The sequence below is a fragment of the Sturnus vulgaris genome, chromosome 5, assembly GCF_052056855.1.
Source record: "Sturnus vulgaris isolate bStuVul1 chromosome 5, bStuVul1.hap1, whole genome shotgun sequence".
In the NCBI taxonomy this organism is placed as follows: Eukaryota; Metazoa; Chordata; class Aves; order Passeriformes; family Sturnidae; genus Sturnus; species Sturnus vulgaris.
Window position 1 is genome coordinate 35,122,385 of NC_142247.1, and position 19,206 is coordinate 35,141,590.

Genomic DNA, 19,206 nt, shown 5'->3' on the forward strand with positions numbered 1-19,206 from the left:
CGTCCTGCCCCCACTAGTTCATATTTAACTCTCTTTTCATCTTGTTTATTTTGCTTTCATGGTATCAAAGCAAGCTGCACACCCAGCAACAAGCTTGCAGCAAATAGGTGCATCTTATTTTTAGCAGATTGCCCTTCACAGGGCATACACTACACTCCCAAGGGATTTATGAAGAGTGTCAGGTCAAAGTCTCTATAATTTGAATTTTTATTTGTGTGTTAGAAGAATTATCCTTGTCTTTTCCAGTACAGTTGGAGCACACACAGGGATTCAAAAGTAGAATGGGAAGATGCAGCGTGTCGTGACAAGAAATCACCACTCAGTATTTTGTTTCTCTGCTACCCCAAAGATTAAAAGCTCTGCATGCCCTTTTCCTATACCCTAAAGACCCAGATAGAGGTGAGGAGGCAATGTCTTGCCCTCTACAATAACCGAGCTAGAGGATTCTCCTGCTTACCAGACTCTAAAATGGACCAAGTACCTCTTCTCACTTTGAGAGAAAGAGACACCATGAAGCCTCGACACTGAGCTATCAGTCAAGGAAAGACCTAAAAAGTCCCTCAACAAGCAGATGAGGATGGTCCTGGAGGTAAAAAGAAAAACATGACAACCTGTGACTCACTCAGATGCTGTTTTCTGATGGCACTTACCTGGAAGTGCCATCTCCACAGGCTGTATGGTGGAGATTGGCAGTGAGATCTCCCAAGACAACTCTGAAACAAAGTTGGCTGGACACAACAGAGCAGGATAATATGGACCTGTCTCTCCTCTGGGAATCTGACTCCCAGCATTGGGACTAGACACTTCCAACACCTAGCTTTGTATTTCTGCACCACACCACAGCAGTCTGCACCATGCCCACCCAGGGTTCTCTAACACAGCAGTGCTTCAGCTTTCTCCACCCCCTTTATGCTCCACAATGTACCCACTGTGCAAGACAGATAAATTAAGATCACAGCAAAGGCAGAGGTGTCCTCAAGTACAACACTCAGAGCCACCAAAATACAGCTGTCTGCCCAGGTGGACCAACCTTGCTCCATTACAGGCTATTACAAGGTGACCATGCTTTGTGTTTTTGACTGGTGTGCCAAAGAGCTGGAACTGTGCCTGTCATTTATAGCACCTTTTCTCAGATGGCTCTCACATGTCTTTATAAACTTTGGTAAATAAGTATATAAATCACTCGTCCACTACCAAAGTACAATCATCTCTGGGATGATACACAGCAGCTGCTATAAAATCAGACTGCAGCTCCACACCACAGATTAGGGCAATAAAACATGCTGCATCAGGCAACTGAAATGAATGGAGGACAGAAGGGGGACGTGGTGGAGGGCATTTTGTAGTTATAATTACCTGAGTATAAATTTGGCTGAAGAGGGTACCGTCTTTAATACTTGCACATCTGCAAATCAAAACAGTCTTCCACCACATGTCAAAAACAATCTGACTGTACTATTCCCTATGTTTTGGCCTACTAAAGCCCTTCCATTCTGAAAATTTCAAAGCACCTTGATAAGAGCAAAGCTGATGAGCTGAGTAAAAGCAATAACCTAATCAAATTTCTTAGCAACTGACTTGATAACTAACTGTGAGCCTGTAGCTTCTGTCCCCTCCCTTCCTCTCTCTTGCATGACAACTGAACACAGCATCTATATATACCCAGTTCTAAAATAGCTTCTGCTCCCATAACTTGCAAACCGTTCACATAGATCTCATTTTCTAGGCTAAAAGTAGTTAATTGCAGACACTAAGGGGACTGAACCGCTGCCCTCTTTTCCTTATTCTGGGATTGGCTCCTTGAGCAGTGTATTGCCCCCTCCCACCCCCCTGCCAAATCATGAACTGTTTATAAAAGGAACTCTTTTGAAGGATGGGGCTGCACAGATCTACAAATTTCCTGTTATCAGGGACTGCAGATGAATCATTATCCTTCTCTCCCTCTCTTCTCCTTGGCCATCCAGCCATATATGTACCATCTAAAGCTAAACCTGACAACTCATAAAGCACAGGGAAGTTATTTGAAAGGTACTTCCAATCAATATATGACATAGGACAGCATGGTTTGGAATGAGGACACCAGTTTGAATTGAGGCACACAGACTTTGTACAGAGCAGAAATGAATTTGAGTGCCAACTCTCTGCAATGACTTCTCTGCCACAAGTGTCCCTAGCTTCATAGCCTCTCCTAGATATTGCAAAAGTTGAAATTATTAGCAAAATATTCAACCAAGAGAGTTAAGAATTAAGCATTTCAATTTGATTATTATTGAAACATTAGTAATAGGGAGTGCCAGCTCAGTCAGACCATATACAAGCCAGAGTCCATTTAGTTCTCCAGCTTGAATCAGAATCACACTCACATGTGAATCTCTTGCACTGGCTCACACTGCAGTCTCCAAGTGCCCAGCAAGGGCTCCTTTAACTGGAACTGGACCAGACCAACTGCTTAGGGAAATCTGGTAAACACAGAGCTAGACTTTAACTACCCCAGAAAAAATTCCTGAGGTGCATAGAGTGTGTACCCAACAGCCCCCACTACCAGCTGTGCTGGACGATGAATCGTGCCTACAGGAGCACACTACTTTGTCATGTAAACTTGGCCATGTGCATGGACTCCCTGCGTGGAATATACTTAAGGAACCAGCTAATGACTGATTGCACTCAGATTTCTACACACTTTCACGGGAATGTTTACTATTTCACATCCCCATCTACAGAGAAATATGAATAACATCACACACCTATCCTGTAGGATAGCTCTCCCAGCAATTTCCCTTTGGTTTCCTAGGCTGTCAGCTTTCAGGAACTGATGAGAAGATTAACCATATTTTCCTTGGGGATGCACAGTAGGGGGTTCTGTATGCAACTCTGCCCCCAGCATTACCCAGTAATCTCCCTATACTCCAGTCTAAGTTGCACCTTCACATCTTGGCAGGCCTTAAGGAAGTCAGCTGAACTTGCCAGACACGAGGGTACAATTAGGCCTGCCATATATGAAAGAAACAAGTAAATAACTCCAGCTCCTAGAAACAAAAATGCCATTGGCAGATACAGATAGTGAAGGAGAAGGAATTTGAACACAGGATAAGAGAATTAGATACCATGGGGCTTTTTTTGAAAGCTTACACATATATTCTTCTGCTAGATAAAAAAAATTATGAACATTTAAAACAAAGCTTTGAAGTTCATGATTTGTAAGAACACTATTTATGCTCCTACAAAGATCAGTAAATAAAATTGACCACAAAAACAATAGAAGCATTTATACAACAGGGAAAAAAATAGAAACATGTAGTTTTAGAGCCTGACAATAATTGATTTCAATAATGTAAAATATTTTCTAAAGGTTAAGCATTCACTATGACACAAAGTTTCTAAGTCATCTCTCACGTGGATACATTTACATTGCCCTGCTCCCTGCACAAAGCCTCAGACCAGCACATCATACTCACGTGTTTTGCAGAGAACTCATCGACCTCCCGAAGCACCTTCTCCTGGCACTCTGGGTTGGTGGCCAGCAAGTAAGTGGCAAAGGACAGCGTGCTCGTGGTGGTCTCATAGCCGGCGATCAGGAACAGGAAAGCTTGGCCTGCTATCTCATCCTCTGTTAGTGCCTTCTGAGCCTTTTCAGCTGGGGCCGTGCCAGCCAGAGGCGCCTCGTGCTGTGTGGGAGCAGCAGATGGGCCGAGCACAGCCGAGCACCCGGCTGAGTCGCAGGCGTCAAGCATCCACTGGAGAAAATCTCTGCGCCTCTGCAGAACACAGCAGGACAAGGAACGTGAGGGATGGGTCACAGAGCAATGCCTTCCATGGGGGATGGAAGCAAAGACCTGCTTTCTATTAATAGTGCATGCTTGGCTCCTACAGAATAGCCACCAGCCTTTCACCGAATGAGGAGGCTTCTATAAATCAGCTGGAAATGCCATAACTAACAGCTTGTCATTGCCTTCTTCCAGTGAGACGAGACTGAATCTGCCCCCAGTTCACAACAGGTGTGTTATGTATCCTTCACAGAGGATTGCTAAGGGCCAGCTCTGCACAGAGCTTCTTTTATTCTTAGGCTGAGTTCTTGGCACTTGCTGGGAATCAGGGGATTGACATGGATGCTGCACATGCAGGCCCCATGTGCACCTGCCAGATGGAGGCAGCACAAATCACGCTTGGTCCATCTGCTTGGATGCACCATCCTCGTTCATTCAGATGGTCCAAAGCATGGAACTCACTATCTAACTTCAGGATTGCATCTACAATACTTTCTGTACCAGCTTAGCCTGACAGGGCTGAAATCGAATCTCAGTAAACTGGGACATCTTTTTATGAGAAGGTACAGTTATGAACACCTGCACCAAGACAGCCTATTTTTAAACAACTTTTTAAAAACATATTTGCAGAACCATATTAAAACAGTAAACATTCCCCTACCAAAAAACCCGTTTGGCTGGTTTGTCTTTGCAAAAATGCCCATTGAATGATTCTAGTGCTATGAGAACTGCTTTCTTTCACACTAGTTTCTGACACAAGAGCTTTAATAAACACACCTATGGCCAAGAGTGAGCTGACTCCAAACCAGCGTGGACAGCAAGCTTGATTAGGCTTTGAAATATAACCCAAAAGGTTTGAATTGACTTTTGCGAGTGGGCATAATAGAATTGTGCTGGACCTAAGCCATAAGGCTGTGTGATTGATTTTCAATTCCTCAAATACCAACAGAATACATGATAGCTCAAGGACTTGGAAGTGACTGCACTGCCAGAACATGACAACTTGTGCAGTGGGATGGACAAAGAAGGGACCAAACTTTTCTTCAAAGGAAAAGAATATGCAGTAAACTGTATTTATCTGTTAAAAGTAAATCATTTAAATGATTTCTTGGATCTGCTGATTGAGAGATAAAGTAGAAAAAAGAAGGCCCAGAGACAAGGACAGGCAAACAAGATAAGAGTAAGGAAGAACTAATTAATTATAAATGTCAAATGACTTAATCAGATTATTTATTTTTCACACGACATAGGAAAAGAGAGCAGTGAGACAAGAAAACAGGAGAAAAAAATCAGTGTCCTGTGCTTAGCTCTGCTGCCAACAAGCTGTTCTGATCAATCTACAGGCAGAGAGGGATGGTTATTTTGGGGTTTGAATAACACAAGGGATTGGCACAGTGCCTCTTTAACAGCTCCTTCTCTCCACCCAGAGAACCTTTCCATTATGTACCTTGTACCCATGAGCAACTTGTAGAGTGGTACACCCAAAAATCACTGCTCCAGAGAGCAGCCAGTGCCAGTCACTGTCTGCTGAAGGATTCTACACATTCACCAGTCAGACTGAATCACCTCCAAGGCATGGGAGATGTGCTTTTCCATCAGTAACTGAAGGCACACACAAAAATGTTACAGACATTGTGCTCTGCAAATGAGCTGCAGCTCTGAAAACACTTCCTTGTGCCTAGACTTAGGCACAATTCCCATCAGCATGACAGGGTACCTCTGCTCCATTATGTTCCTGTAGATTGGAGGAAGCAAGACTTCATGCAGACTTCAGCTGTGAATAGCTAAAAATCTCGTTTAATTTTTCCAGGAAGGAGAAGTTTATTCATGTCCTGGGAGTTCATGTATTGCACAGCTCAGAGTCCAACTCTTTGGCATAGCCTGTGCTTCAGCGATTTCCCTGGTACATATATTTGTATTAGGCCATTTTTTAAATTAAAAAAGCCAACTAACCAACCAACCGAAACAACAACCAAAAAAACCCCCCCAAAAACCCCATAAAATAAACAAAAAAAAACCAATCAGAAAGCCAACCAAAACAAAAACCTCCCTCCCAAACCAAAAAACAAACAAACAAAACAAACAAACAAACAAAAAAAAGAGAGTCCAGTCCCAGTGTGTTCATTAGTGTGTGGATAAACCAATTCAATGTTGTAATGAATCACATCTGTAGAGACAGTCTCTTTATTATCTGCAAGACTAGCCACTATCACCTAAACTACCTTCATAACATAAAAATGTATAATTACATTCCTATTCAGTGGAATTGTAGCCCTGTAGCCTCCTGCAGCTCGAAAGGTGTAACATTTGCTATAGTTCTGCATCCATCCTTCTCTAGCTGTGAATTTTCTTGTAAACAAACCCATTGCCCTCTAAGGGTTTGCTGTTCCCAATCATGAGCTGTTAGACGAGCCTGGTCTTATATTTAGACAATACACTCTCTGGAGACCCTGTAAGATGTTTCTCCAGCCTTAAACAAAATCAGGTCCTGGCCTTATACAAAGCATCGGGTTATTGCTATGATAGCAAAGTAATAATCATAATGACTACTGAATAAAATTTCATTCATGAGAATTTCTGCTGAAAGCAAACTTAATGAATACTAGCACAAGTGAATATTCCCAGGAATGTGCTTTGAAATGCCTCTGTGGCCATTTTGAGGAGCTCTTTTTATTACTCACGTAATATATTTGGTTAGGAATTTAAAAAGCTTGTCTTGTTGCAGAGTCTGTTTTTAAGGTCATCCTATCCAGAAACAACTGGATACCTGATCTGTGCCATGCAATTTGCTCACAGGTGAGGAAGGGTTGCTAAGTGCAATGGCTTCATAGACAAACCTTGCAAAAACAACATTCATTTGTAAAAACAACTTGAATAATAGTAGGGGGAAAAAAGCATAACAGAGAGAAGCAAGCTTTCTTCCAAGATAATTCTACACAGTGGAAGGAGCGATATTTCAGCAAAGCTTCTCTTCCTCATGCTTCATTCTACCTCACTTTAGGCATCAGTGTAGAGTGCCACATAAAAAATCATCATCAACCCAAGCGAGAGAAAAGATTTCCAGGGTTATAACAAGTCATAATGAAACATATTTTTTTCCGCACCATCAGGATGGAAAAATTGCTCTGATTCCAAAACCTAACAACGACAATAGAGGCAAATACTAGCATAAACCCAAATATAATTGGATTGTTAAGTGCTAGAAATAAGGAAAAGGCATCTCATGAAAATTCAAAGGGAGGGGGTTTCTCCACTTGAGTTGATAGCAGAAGGGGAAAAAAATATTAAAAAAGGCTTTTTTTATTTTTTTGGTTTGATAAGAGACCAGGTATTACAGTGCCACTGCACAAAAACATTCTTTGGTCATGACATCCAGCTGCTGGCTTTCCTATTTCCATCAGGGACATTTGTTTGATTTTCCTCACAAAAAGCAGAAGCCCATAATAGCCTCCATCCCATCCTCTGAGGCTTGCATAGGTATGTTACAATGGCCTCAGAAACAAATTCCTGCCACAAAAGAATGGTGTGCTAATGCAATGGACTCTTGATTGGCCCCTGTACAACACAGACTCTATCATTAAACCAATGATAATTGAATGGAAAGCTACAATTTGAACAAAAAATATATAATTTAAATGCAGTGTGGGACAGGGTGAATGTCTAACTTGGTGGTGACACAGACATCCCCTTTGAAATATATAATAAGACAAGCCCCGCTTACAGCTTGCCCAAGATAGACACCTTGCAATATATTTCCTGACACCAGTGTTCTGGGCCGTATCATTCCTCTCATTAGTCTCCTTAAACATCACCTGGCCATGCAGAGAAATCGCTCAGCACAGCGGCGTAAGGAGCGGCGCGCCGGCGCTGGAAGAACAGCCGTGCGCGGTGCCGGGGAGCGCCAGGCTGCCAGAACCGCATCCCCTCCTCAAATCACGGCCCCTGGCTTCTGCAGCTGTCACAAGGAGAGACATGTACGGCTCACACGCCAGATGCAGTGTGACTTTTCTCACAGGAGGCAAGGGTCCTGGCGGGCGGGGGGTGTCTCCAGCTCTCTCCGTCCTAAACAGGGAGCTGTGGTTTCATATCTAAGACCAACATGCCAGCTAACCCGGCAAATTCACCACGCTTTGGGGATCCAGGGGACCCTTGGGTCATGTTTTTGGTAGAGATTAAGCTGTTCAACTTCTCTGCAAAAAATTGCTTTAGGAAAACTACCAAATATGTATCCGTTTGAAATTTAGTTCTTAATGTTTTGATTTCAGTCATGTTTTCTGCAAATTGTACTCAAATTTTGTACCACTCTGATAGTTCAGATCTGTGTTTTGATTTCAAAAGAGCCCAGAAACACAAAAAATCTACTTTATGATGAATCAAGGAATCAAAATAAATTACAGAATTGGTCAGTAGTCTGTAAAGCACTTGCTGTGGTGCAAAAGTCATGCAAATATGATGCTGCTAACATAATACCAATCACAATAAACTGTACAGACCCTCCTGGTCTTTCTCAAATGCTCTGATTCAAACTCAAAAAAGATAAATTTCAGAATCCTTATCTACCAGGTAGAAAGCTCACATTTCATATTATTTCAGCAAACTTATACAAACACTACTACGTCAATGTATACCCAGGAAGCTTTCTATAAGCTTGATTTGGCAACCCTCTTTTTAGGTAAGATAAACCTGTGTCACCCTGAAGTGATCAGTAAAGCACTGCAGTAGCTACTCAGATCCTTTTGAAAAAAAAAGCACAAAATGCAGTCCCACTAAAACTATAATTTTGCCAAACTTCTTTGAAAGGACTGAATTCAACCTCCAACACCCGCAGGCTTCATTTGGTTTCTCAATGAAATCACACAAAAAGCACCAGCTTCTCTGCCAATAAATTCAATTCCAAAATATTCCAGAGAGAGTGTCCTTTTGCCTTGTGCTTGAAGACAGAAGCTCAAATCAAATGAGAGGCCCTCAAATTTGTGTTAGAGGGAGTGGTGCTCCCACAGGTGATGCTCAGCTCTGGAATGACCTGGACTCTGTTGGATTGCAGGGTATGGCCATTGCTCAAGGGCGGATGGGAGACTTTTCAGCCTGGCAGATAAAACTCTTTTGTTTGCATTTGTTAATATCACCAGAAGAAAACACTCCAACGTTTTTACTGTGAATGGGCTGAGTGGCTGAGGCCAGGCAGGTCTTACAAAGCAATATAACTTGCATTTAAAAAACGACTAAATTTAAAGAAAAAAAAGAAAAATTCACTGGGTGCTGATTGAGAAAGTGGAGTAGCCTTTTGCCAGTCCAATCTGAATACTTATACTAAAACCCCAAACCGAGAAGATTTTGTACAACTTTGGACTTCCTATTTTCTTATAATATATCACTAATCTTGTATGTAAGTTTTTGACTATAGTTCACATCTATAAGAGAATCCTGTGAGTACTCAGTAACACTGCATTTGATGTCAGTAGCCACAGCAATGCCTTTGCTTCCTACTTGAAAGAAATGTGTCCCTACAAAAACGTTGCAAAAAGGCAAAATGAAAGCTGCCCCCAGGAGGGGCAGGCTTGTCAGCAAAGAGATGAAGGCACCTGACAACAGAAAGTGTTCAACATGGCAACAAAACATATCTTTTCCATGTGACCATTGTTCTTCTAAAAAACCAAAAATAAAAGTAAAGCCAAGAGTAAGCCTGAATTAGAATATGATATGGATTTTATTGGCTGAGTTTGCCACTAAATTTGCAAAGTGGCCAATATGATTTACTGGTTAAAGCACTGCCCTTCCACGGAAGCTGAGATGCTTTAAGCTGCACTCCCATTTTTGCCTGTAAAGCACAGTTATAGCTGGTACAGCTTCTCCATCTGTAAAATCGGTACAACAGACATCAAATCTTATAAAACACCGTGAAGAGAAGCTAATGATGATCTCAGAAAACCGTTTAAGACCTAGGATAAAAACAGATTTACACAGACTCAAAGAGTTTAAGGCAAAAGCATCATCATAGAGGGGAAGGAGCCCTGGAAGGAACTCAGCAAGTTATCTGCTTCATCCCCTTGCCACAAGGCAACATCACCCAAACCAGCACTGACAGCTGTTTGTCTAACCTGTTCTTAAAAACCCAGCAAACCCTGGCTTCCTACAGTGTCCCCAGGCAGTCCGCCCCAGCACTGGACCTTTTCTGTCACTGCAGAGGTTTCCCCTCCTCCAGTGAGTCACCACAGGTATTGTAAATCATTAGATTTCACCACCTACATCCATAATACCTGTGACTTCACAGCCTGTACACGTTTATAATGTTATATATTTTTAAAAGATCTTTAATAAAACATGCTGATAACATAAAAATCGAACTGCTGAAAAATACAAAATTATTTTCACATAGTAATGCCTCCATTCACGAGGGAGAAGAGTGCACAGGTACTTCCTCAAAAATTTTGCACCTTTCTGACCTTTAAAATGCAAAGTTAAAGCATTACAGAGGGATTAAGCCTAATTCAACCTGAAAATAAAGCTGGAGGGAATTCTTAAAACCAACATTTTGTGAGTGACCCATCTCCCCTCAGTTTATACTGCTGCAAGTGGCACTAGAGGGCTCACATCTTGAAAGACAGCAGCCTCTTTTTTCATATAGTCCCACACAGACCAGGAATGAAAATCAATTTAAATTTCAGATCTAGCTGTTAATGAATGAAGAGAAAGAACAGAACTGTTTGTAGTTGATACAATCTTAATACAGGTGTTTACAACTCTTTCAGGAGCAGACTCATTTTAGGATCCTAGCCAAAAGCCAGACTTGGCTGAAGGGATGTGTAGGATATGAAGACACCACAGTTATGGGCAGGAAAAAATGAGATACACTCCTACTTGGTTGTTTCATTAGCAATGTGGGCCCACAGAGAAACCCACAGCTTTCCTTGAGAGCTGGAAACCCTGTAGCTGTTCAGGGTAAATTCACGGGATTGTCTGCAGCCAGGTCTATTTACACTTCTAAAGAATTGGCCATTGTCACTGATACTGGGGAGCTTCCCTCTAGTACCAGGCTCAGGTATCTAAGACAAGCACTATGAAATTCAGTCTGATGGCAAAGAAATGTCATGGAGTTTGTGGCAGCTGCTTGGCAGCTCTGCCACACTGGGCAGGTAGTGTCAGCCCAGGATACAGCACAACAGCATAACCAGCACAGCTCCCTCCATTGCACACACACTTGGGGAAGGATCAGAAAGCAGCCCAAAATTCAGAGGCTGGAGAGTCCCATCCAGCTTTCCTAGTCTCTGCATTGTGGTGAGCAACAGACATTGGCAGCAAATATCAGTGGACAGCAACCTCCTCATTCTGTATTTGCAAAACATTTAGGATAACACCACTCTAATAATGACTCCTGGCATTATAACAGTGCAAACAATAAATATTGGATTTGTGTGTGTTGTAGCTGGGTTTCTCATGCCCCACACGTGTGTTGCTGCTTGAAGGGGTAGGAGTGACATTATCAGAATAAACAAGAAAAGAAATAACTGAGTGATGGGGGGAAGAATAGCTCGGGCCAGGCCAGCCATGCATGCCAGCATGTGGAGCAGGCATCCATCTCCAAACCAGCAGCAAACTGTTCCCCCTACTTCACACTGCATGCCTGCATCCTCTCCCAAAGCTCATCTGGCCTCCCACTAAACCATCTGACACTCCTCTCCTCTGTTATTTGCACAAGGAAGGGAGGATGCAGGAAGGGAGTGTTTTAGGCTAAGTGTTTGACACCCAGAAGCTTGACCCTCTGCTGACTCAAATTACTGACTAAAGGCTGCTGTTGCAGGCAGCCCTCTGTTCCTTTGCCACAGATTACAATTTTATTTGCTTAAATTTAATTCCTGATTAATAATAATTTCTTGTTTTATCAGTTGTCTGACATTCAAGAAGATGCACAGGAATCTCATTATTTCTTTCTTACTCTTTGTTCTTCCTGCCCCATATGCTGCTTTTAACATTCTTGCAAAGCCCCACCACTCACTTTGAAAAGCCATCAGAACATTTTGGGGGCATTTGGGGAATTCACTGCTCACATCCTGGCCTCCCTCATCTCTCCCCAGGGTTTGTTCAAGATCCTTTCTTTCTGCGTCACACAACATATAGATTGCATATATTTTGAAGGAAGCAACATTATTGGGTTTTGTGATGCCCTTAAGTAGTTTCACGAAATTTTTAAGAACATTTTCTTTTAACTAAACTAATCATAGTTTTGAGACTGACATAAATGGCATGTACTGCTAACAAAAAAAAAAAAAAACAACAAAACCCCCCCAAAGTACAGTTAATTCTATTTATATTCTGTATTAGCAATATGGGGGGAAAATTGCCTTTATCACTTCTTCAAGCAACTGCTCTCCACTGCTGGCAGGCAATCCTACTGCCAGCTTATCCATTCATGATCACACCTGCACCCTACATTAGGATTTATCCCGGATTTTCAGCTATATTAAACCGGCTTTTACCTAAAGTACATAAATCACATCTATATCTGACTCTCATGACTCGTGTGCATGAAGGGATACAGGTTTCTAACACGGTGGGTGAAAGCACTGGGAAGGAAAGGATTATTTTCAGCTAACCATTGACCAATGACAAACTGTGTTATCCTCCACAGTTTCATGGATGCTCGGTTCAGTTATGGGTTTTATCCAATAGATGGCTCCTCAGTAGCAGAAAGGATTCTCCCCCTGCTCTCCTTTCCTTCACAGAGTTTCAATATGACTTTCTAATATTTACACAGCTATTATCTTGCAAATATAGGCATTTTGTGCACACTGATAAACACACAGAAGAAGCACATGTGCATGAATTAAAGAACAAAAGAAAAATTAGATGACATTTTATATTACTGCCTGCCACTTTGTCCTCTGCCAGTACAGGGATACATGAAAAATGACAGCCTGGAATGCTTCCTAAAGTGAAAAAAAACCCAAAAACAAACAAACAAAAAAAACCCCACAAAAAAACCAAACCTACTATAGAAACATTAACAGCACAACAAACACAAGCTGTCTTTCTCCCCAAAAATATGAAGACATCTTCCACATCTTACATATCCTTGACTGAGCAATAATTAAGGAACTTACAGGCATCATTACTACTCTGTCAACAAAAGATTTTTCACGAGAAAAAAATAAAATTCTGCGTGTGATTATTGATATAATGACCCAGAAGGGTTCTGTGAAATTGGCAGGGTACAAGTTAACATAATCATGAGTAATGTTAACATTTCTGAGAAGGCAAAAGTGAATACATGTTTGTTGTTTTATAGAAAAACGTAATTAGAATAATAACCCCAAAAATACTCAGCAAATCATGTTCATCCCATATAGGCACTTGTGACTTCTCTGAATCAGAAGAGCAGTTCCCAGTCATTTCTGTCCTGAAATCTATCCTGCATCTCAGTCAGATCATGTCAACATCCTGTCAAAACCTGGCAGTAACCCCACAATGGGAATGTGACCCTCTGGTCCAACCATATGATCAACAGAAAACAGAACACCCACAATAAATAATAAATTGCATAAAAGCCAGACCATGTCTGTTTAAATTCCCATGATTTAACACTTCAATGGGACACAAGTATAAGCCCCCTATACTTATTGTTAGCATCTAATATAATATCATTCCTAATAATAACCTTCATACTTGAAATATTAAGTTGCTTTGAAAAGTTGGGGAACGATATCGTTTTACTACAAATATAAATATGTAGCATCATAACATTAGCACAATTACAGTCATAATAACTGTCAAGAAAAAAATAATTGTTTCATCCCTGTTCAAAGCTGTGCACAATCCCTTGTCTCATTTCAGCATTCCAAAAGGACTTGCCTAATTCCTTGCCTCAAATTAGCTTTTTGCTGGCTAAAACCTGGGAAAATCAAACCAACTGGCACCTTGCTCACTCCAAAATAAGCTCAGCAGCAGCATGCTTGACCATGGGGCTGTGACACTGTTGCTCTCCTTTTCCCCTGAGCAGACACCCCAAGCAGTCCTCTATCCTTGACGTGTATTATGCAGAGGAACAGCACATGTAAAGGTAGCCTTCTGATCTGGTGATCCCTCTTTGGCTCTTTGCATGCTCAGAGACACTGCCCTTACACTGCATGGAGCAGATTTAAACCTTGGCCAGTCTTAATCGTGGTGAAATAACAAAGCTCCGTCTTTCCCCTTCTCTCTCTCTCCCAGGACGCTGCAGCCAGCACAACTTACCCAGCCCCAAAACCAAACCTGCAGACTTTACCCACCTTCTCTTCCTTTAAAGGACAAATATACAGGCATGCCAAAAAATCAGAGTTCACAACTGAAATACTGACAATCATTTTCACCGTGGAGCAGTTTAAAAGAGGCAGCAGTGATATTCATTAAGCTGTTAATAATGGATTGTGGCACAAAGCAATTTATCAAGTTTCCACTGTAATTAAAATCACTGAATATTCGGGCACTTGCAATGCACCTAGCTCTCCTTGCTTCTGAAGCTTTACATTTTAATGTGAATTATAGCTCCCTCTCCCCAGAGAGCTACTAAAAAGCCCATTTTAATTGGTATGTTTTTAATTGAGATTACATTATTAAAAAGTGTAAATTTCTGTTGAAGAAAGAAAGGAGGTGCTCAGCTCCCCTTTAGTCCCTGTCTCCCTTAGATATAGCTTGCTTATCCCAGCGGGAGGGAAAGATGAAGGGTAGATGCTGTGAGGGAAGAGGAGATAGCCCTGAACACTCAGAGGCTGCGAATCCAGGGCAAGGCAACACGGACTGCCACAGATGCAGGATTTTCTAGGTGGATTTTTGGGAGGGAGAGGAATCACCACCGCTTTTCAGGCTGTTCTTAACAAAAGCCAAATGGAAAACACCACGCAGGGATTCCTGCCTCGTAGCCAGCTGACATCGAGAGCACATTTCAGCAAGCCTCTCCTCGAGGTTACCAGTGACAGACAATCTGTCGCTTTCCATAATAAGTAACTCTAATATTAAATTCTCCTCAAAATCCAGATACGGCCATGAGTGGATGGGGTCTAGCGAAAGCCTCTGGCTCTGCTGGCTCCAGAAGGATGGGGGGAGGTGGGGCAGGTAGGGAGAGGCAGTCCCTGGGGCAGCCTGGTCACGGTGACAAGAAGAGAATTGCCCCAGCAAACAAAGCTGGTTGCCTTTGTGCACTGAGATGGTCAGAATGACTCATCACCACGCTAAAAAGAAAAGCGACTTGATGCACTTGGCATCCAAATGCTGGCCACTTAAACGGTTCCCCTGCTGGCAAAATGGACTGTCAGTGCCTCTTATAAGTAGGAGTATGGATCTGCTAAGGTAAGTAGACACAAGAGAAAAGGGAGAAATATCAAAGGACTGCAAAGTAGATGGCAACAGCTGAGACAGATCAAGGGAAAAACCTCCAGAGATCAAAACACGCCAAAAGATGGACAAGATGGTTGAACAAGAACGAAATATCATGGAACAGCTTTTTCATAACTGCTTCAGAAAAGGTCATAGTGTATTGCAAAAAGAAGGCTGCGTGTGGGGCTGAGAGAGGTCACTGTAGGCAAACAGAGAGACTAAGAGAAAAATTCAAAGATCACCCATTAATACCACAAATGCTGTAACTCTCCTTCTAGTTCTGGAAGTGACTCAGGAAGGAAGAACAGTGAACCAACAGGATATAAAAGAAAAAGAAAAGGATTAAATGTGAAAGACAACACTGAAATTGTTAAAACCAACAGAGAAAGGGAAAGCTCTGTTACTGCAATTAGGTCAGTAAATCTGTGATTTTTTTCTATATTAAGAATTTAGATGCTACACTCTAGTTACACCTGTCAGAGGAAAGCCTGTTTGTAGTGGGAAGTACCAAAACATGCTATTGCTCTGAACAGCAAGGTAAAATTAACATATGAAATTCTCAGTCCCACTCAATAGGCCCCTTGCAGACTGAGATCAAGAGTAAGTAAAAACAACAACAAAAAAAAAGACTATGTAGACAAAGATTAGATCTTATATCCCACCTTGGCATTAAAGACCACTACTCTGCTGTGCAGAAAGTTAATCTCCAGATTATTTAATGTAATGCAGGATTACTTTTGGTTGCTGGTTTGAAAACCCCATACCCAGATGAAGCAGGAAAAGGAAGGGCTTTCAGAGACCTCAAGTAGAATCTTCTGAGAAACTTGTGGGAGCACACTGTAAGGGTAGCATAAAGAAGAGATGAACAACAGTAAGAGAGACAAGTTACAAAAGAAAGGGAATGTGCACAACCTCAGGGTAACAATTTTCCCTTTCAGCTGAAGGGGTGAATACTGAGACCATACCATGAAGGGAAACAAATGACAGGAAGCAGGAAAAGATAGGCTGGGGAAGATTTGCTTTATGCCAACAGAATCACAAAGGGAAACTCTGCTTCCAAGCCTATAGGAATATGACCCTGAAAGACAAATTTAACACTGCTTAGGCTGGCTATTTTGCACAGATGAAAACATGCAGCAGAAAGGCCAGATTACTTACTGATTTGGTATGTACCAACAGATATATGATTCTACTCTGAGTGCTATAAAAGAAAGGCAGCTGGATGTGCTTTATTCCCTTTCCAGAAAACAGAGACATTTTTCTGAGCCCTGGACACAACTAAGTCTCATTGGATATGTGAAATTTCTGTGGCTTCACCATCCAGGAACATTTCCCCAAATATATACAGTGACCTACCAGGTTGCAACATCCCTGATTCAATTATTTTCTCTGATAAGAGTATCAGAAAAGTTGCTAACTAACCAAAGGGACAAACTTTATGTCTAAGGTCATGAAAGAGCAGCATTGAATACTAGGTATAAAAAGTATTAAAGCCAATGCCACATCCTCCTCAAACAGATGGCCTTTCAGAAAGATTTAATCAGACACTGAAATGCATGCTGCGAATACTCATTACTAGCACAGGATCAGGCTGGGACAAGTGGCCAGCACTGACGTTATTGCCTACAGGGAATTACCACAGGCATAAACAGGATTTGCAATGTTTGAACCTCACTCTGGATAGCAAGCACGGGGTCCCTTCGTGATCATAAAGGAGGGTAAAGCAAAAAATTTATGATGAGGTGGGCCAGGTCTACATTGCAGAGGAAAAGCAAGAGACCCCGGCCCTTACAAGGAGCAACCACTTAATTTCTTTTGCTTTCTCATCCTCCGTTTTTTTTGCCTGTGCTGGTCACACCACCACAAAACTCAGTGACAAAAGCCAGTTTTCTCGGGATCCCACCTTCAAAGCACAATGAGCTGTTGCTCACCTTATTTTAGTGGACACAAAAAATAGAGCTGTGACCTCTCCATGCCCTTTAGTATCAAGAAGAGGAAAAATAGGATGTAGCCACAACAACCATCACTCAGAAGAAGGAAAAAAAAAAAAAAAAGAAAAAAAGAGGACTTTTTAATCTCTCCTTCAGTGATGGGGGTGGCTTCTTTGAAAAAAGGAGGTTTGCCTCTCAATTCTTTCCTCTTCCAGTTTTTGAGAGAAATTTTACTGCAAACATTATTTGGAAGAGTCCTTAAGCTTTATTTTGACCTGATTTTCAATAAACAGTATTTTAAGAAATCGATTTTACCATGCAAACACAATTTTTAAAAGTCATTAAAAACCTTGACATTACCAACAACTAAGCACGTGAGTTTATTTATTTTTCACTCTAGATGAAAAAGCCTTTTTTCAGTGCTAAAGATCCTATCCTTCTCAAATAAAAGATGTTTCTCACATGCTGTAGTTTCGCAAAGCCAAATGCCCATCTTTACTTCCCACACCAGCTGGTGAAAACAGGAGGAAAGACACACAAAACTTACTGACAGAAGCATTTAAGTCCTTCCTCCTTTTACCTCTGAAGGCGTCCTGTTGGCTTAGTGGCTTCCTGCAGATTAATGCTGCTATAGGGAGCATCTGAACCTCCCCTGTTCTGCCCAGCAAGGGCCAAACTTACAATTTTTTTGAAAGCCCTCTGAAGGACCTCCACCACACATTTCTTAGAAAGTGAAGCTAGCTCTTCCTGCATAGATACTCACATTTTCCTGCTACTATCTGCAAGATCACTCTCGGCAACAGAGGATATGCAAAGACCTCACTAGATCAATTGCCATGAACACCCAGGTGCTTCAAATTAATTTCTGTCCATTAGCACCAGTCTGTTCTTGCAAACTGAAGCATGGTCATCACCTGTACTTGGCACTGCTGAGGCCACACCTCAAGTGCTGTATTCAGTTTTGGGCCCCTCACTACAGGAAAGACATTAAGGTGCTGGAGCCTGTCCAGAAAAGGGCACTGGAGCTGGGGAAGAATCTGGATCACCAGTCTGATGGGGAGCAGCTGAGACAGCTGGGGTTATTTAGCCTGGAGAAAAGGAGGCTCAGGAGGAACCTTATCACTCTCTACAACCACCTGAAAGGAGGTTGGAGTTAGGTGGGGGTTGGTCTTTTTTCACAAGTAATACAACAAGAGGAAATGGTTCAAGTTGAGCCAGAAGACGTTTTTGATTGGATATTAGGAAAAATAACTTCACCAAAAGGGTGGTCAGTTGTTGTAATATGCTGCCCAGGGAAGGGGTTACTAACCCTGGAGGTATGTAAAAGTAGATGTGGCACTTGGTGGACATGGTTTAGTGTTGAACTTTACAGTGCTGGGTTAATGGGTTGGACTTAATGAACTTAAAGGCCTTTTATAATCTAAATGATTCTGTGTGAGCAGTGGTCCAAGAAGTCATGGAGATGGCTCATGTGCATGATGGCACTTTGAACCCCAGACTGTAGCTGAGGTGGGATGTGTGAAATATGAGACAGGGACATCACTCCTGTCACCTCCTGAAGAAGTAGTGGAGATACACTGCAGTAGTTGAGAAAGACCAAAAGGAAGTGGAGAGAGGTAGAGGGCATCAGAGAAAGAATCACAGATGCCAAGATTATACTGTTAGGGGTGCTGCAGGGTTTGCTGGAGTGGGGCAGAGAATATACACATGATACCATCTGCCTGTTCCTTGTCTAGAGTCCATGAAACACTCTGAGCCATAACCAAGGAGACAGTAAACACTGCATTAGAGCAAAGGGTGAGCAATAGCAAGCAGACTTGCTTGTGCTTGCTGGCAGCAGGTAACCAAGCAGACATTTGCTAACTTCTTGTGGCCATAGTGCTCATAAAGCCCTGGGCTCACAGGTGTTCTGAGCTGTAGAACTGGGACAGATGGAGCAGTAGTGTAAAACTCTTCCTACATATCTCAGGGAGGCAGGAAAGCCACCATTCTTCTTACTTATTCTGTCCTTGATCTCTTTTGAGCAGACTGCAGAGCTGCATTTCATGATGAAAGAACCTCAGCCAGACACTTCAACCCAGGCCTGAAACCCAAAGATCACATTTGGTAAACCTGCAGTTCCTCCTTGGAAAAGTAACAACAGGGTGATCAAGAAATTTCAATAG

General features: G+C 42.0%; 1 protein-coding gene across 3 annotated transcripts in view; it reads right to left on the reverse strand.

Annotated features, from left to right (window-relative positions):
- TBXAS1 (thromboxane A synthase 1) overlaps positions 1–19,206 on the reverse strand; it is a 256,159-nt gene that overhangs the window by 61,441 nt on the left and 175,512 nt on the right. For 2 of the 3 annotated variants that reach the window (XR_015803902.1, XM_014876964.2), the window contains one exon: positions 3,456–3,755. The exons of the other annotated variant lie outside the window; for it this stretch is intronic. Coding sequence is in view for 1 of the 2 variants with exons in the window: in XM_014876964.2 (XP_014732450.1) it covers positions 3,456–3,755 (300 nt within the window). In the remaining variant the exon portion in view is untranslated. The remainder of the gene's footprint in view (positions 1–3,455; positions 3,756–19,206) is intronic. 3 annotated transcript variants of the gene reach the window in all.